Below are 2,619 nucleotides of genomic sequence, written 5' to 3' on the forward strand. Positions count from 1 at the left end.
CAGGAGAATGGCGTGAACCCGGGAGGCCGAGCTTGCAGTGAGCCGAGATCGCGCCACTGCACTCCAGCCTGGGTGACAAAGCGAGACTCTGTCTCAAAAAAAAAAAAAAAAGAAAGAAATCCCCTGTATAAAATGAAAGGAGGGACTGGTGCTGTTCTGGGTGCTGGTCCAGTACAAGTAAGGAGTCTTTGCCAGAACACAGATCAATTGCCTCAAGACAGTCTCGCTACAGAAAACACAACAGCTGAACCCCCTATGTGCTCAGTGGCATTGGCTCATGTTCTGGTTCCAGTGGCTCACCTTGTCACCACCGAGCACAGATCACAATTAGAGTAACACTGGGCTAGACGATTCCCAAGGTTCATTCTTTCTTTTTGTGTGTGTGTGTGTGTTTTTGTATTTTGTTTTTAGAGACAGGGCCTTGTTTGTCATGCAGGCTGGAGTGCAGTGGTGTAATCATGGCTCACTGCAGCCTCCAACTCCTGGGCTCAAGTGATTCTCCCACCTCAGGCTCCCCAGTAGCTGGGACTACAGGTGTGTGTCACCATGTCCAGTTCATCTCTTTTCTTTTAACATTTTAAAAAATGTATTTTACTTTTTACTCAGACCCCCATGAATTTAACCAGCTAATTTAAAAAAAATTTTTTTTTTTTATAGAGATGGAATCTCACTTCATTGCCCAGGCTGGTCTTGAACTCCTGGGCTCAAGTGCCGTTCCCACCTCAGCTTCCCAAAGTGCTGAGATTATAGGCGTGAGCCATTGCACCTGGGCCTTCCAAGGTTCTTTGAAACTCTAGTGTCCTGTGATTCCATGGCCTGTACTAAGGAGCCATCGACTTGACTGACAAGGTAGGAAATGATCCGGGTGGTGGAGCTGTGAGTGGACGGCTGGGACCCGGCCCTTTACCAGCTTCACGAGAGTGGGAGGCTCCCAGCTGCTTACCTCATATTCTAGGAACCTGGCAGAGTCATCCAGGATCATTTCCTCTCGCTTCGGGGGGGTGTCCCTTGTGGCCAGGGCCAAGCAGCGCAGGGTGTCCCGGCCAGTGCCCCACTCCTTGATCACTGCCATGATCTTCTCCTTCACTGGCCCCGTCAGTGGCACCCGAGTGGTGCCAACTCGCACATAGTTACAGCGGTCGATGACGCCCTCGGGGGCACCCTAAGAGACCAGAACAGCATTCAGAGACCACCACTTTCCTTCCAGGGCACAGTGACAGGGGCCAGGAGTAGGAAGAAGAGGGGGCTGAGGCGCATTCTAATTTCTGACCTTGACAAACATCTTGTTGCCCACAGCAGCCCGGGAAGATTTGGCTGGGGAGCAATAGACAGACATGGACTTCCTGTCTCGAGAGAACTCCAGGGTGAATTCCTTCTTCATTAGCTGGCGGATCACCTGGAGAGGAGACAGGGAGGGGAGACCAGGTCTCTTAAAAATGGTCAAAAAGAATCTGGAGGTCAGAGCAGACCCCAAGCTAAGGCTGAGACAAACGCTAAGTCTGGTCCCTACAGCACAAAAGGAGAAAATCCCAAGGCTAGTGTTGCCATGGTGCTTCAGGGTCCCAGGTTAAAGCACAGGGGAAACAGGATGGCCTATTGTGGCACTGTCCCATAGAACTTTCATTATCGGCCAGGCGTGGTAGCTCATGCCTGTAATCCCAGCACTTTGGGAGGCTGAGGCGGGTGAATCACTTGAGGTCAGGAGTTCGAGACCAGCCCGGCCAACATGGTGAAACCCTGTCTCTACTAAAAATACAAAAATTAGCCGGGCACAGGTTTCAGTGAGCCAAGATTGCGCCATTGCACTCCAGCCTGTGTGACAAAGCAAGACTCCGTCTCAAATAAAAGAAAAAAGACTTTCATTGTTTGTTTATTTTTATTTACTTATTTTTTCTTTAGAGACAGGGTCTTGCGCTGTCTCCCAGGCTGAAGTACAGTGACGTGATCATGGCCCACTGCAGCCTTGGCTCTGGCAATCCTCCTGCCTCAGCCTCCCAGCCAGCTGAGTAGCTGGGACCACAGGTGTATGCCAGCACTCCAGGCTAATTTTAAAAAAGTGTTTTAAAGATAGAGTCTCCCTATGTTGTCCAGCCTGGTTTCACTCCTGGCCTCAAGCAATCCTCTTGCCTTGGCCTCCCAAAGCATTGGGATTACAGGCATGAACCACCACACCTGGCCCTGTAACTTTCAGTAATGATAGAAATGTTCTGTGATCTGCACTGTACAATTGGTACAACTGAGCAATTGCTGTGGAGCATTGGAGGCGCTCTGTATATTATTTAATTTGAATTAATTTTTATTTATTTATATTGAGATGGAGTCTTGCTCTGTTGCTCAGGCTGGAGTGCAGTGGCGCAATCCTGCCTTAGCCCCCTGAGTAGCTGGGATTTTAGGCACACGCCACCACGTCCAGCTAATTTTTGTATTTTTTAGTAGTAGACCAACCTGACCAACATGGAGAACCCCCGTCTCTACTAAAAATACAAAATTAGCTGGGCGTGGTGGCACATGCCTGTAATCACAGCTACTCGGGAGGCTGAGGCAGGAGAATCACTTGAACCTGGGAGGCGGAGGTTTCGGTGAGCAGAGATCACACCATTGCACTCCAGCCTGGGCAAC

General features: G+C 49.9%; 1 protein-coding gene across 3 annotated transcripts in view; it reads right to left on the reverse strand.

The window, feature by feature from the left end:
- Positions 1–2,619, reverse strand: part of ATP2A1 (ATPase, Ca++ transporting, cardiac muscle, fast twitch 1) — a 42,842-nt gene that overhangs the window by 5,804 nt on the left and 34,419 nt on the right. For all 3 annotated transcript variants that reach the window (XM_011982348.1, XM_011982349.1, XM_011982350.1), the window contains 2 exons: positions 1,271–1,396; positions 944–1,162 (listed from right to left, as the gene is read on the reverse strand). In XM_011982348.1, the coding sequence (XP_011837738.1) occupies positions 944–1,162; positions 1,271–1,396 (345 nt within the window). The remainder of the gene's footprint in view (positions 1–943; positions 1,163–1,270; positions 1,397–2,619) is intronic.

The sequence above is a fragment of the Mandrillus leucophaeus genome, unplaced genomic scaffold (genome assembly GCF_000951045.1).
Source record: "Mandrillus leucophaeus isolate KB7577 unplaced genomic scaffold, Mleu.le_1.0 Scaffold24, whole genome shotgun sequence".
NCBI lineage: Eukaryota > Metazoa > Chordata > Mammalia > Primates > Cercopithecidae > Mandrillus > Mandrillus leucophaeus.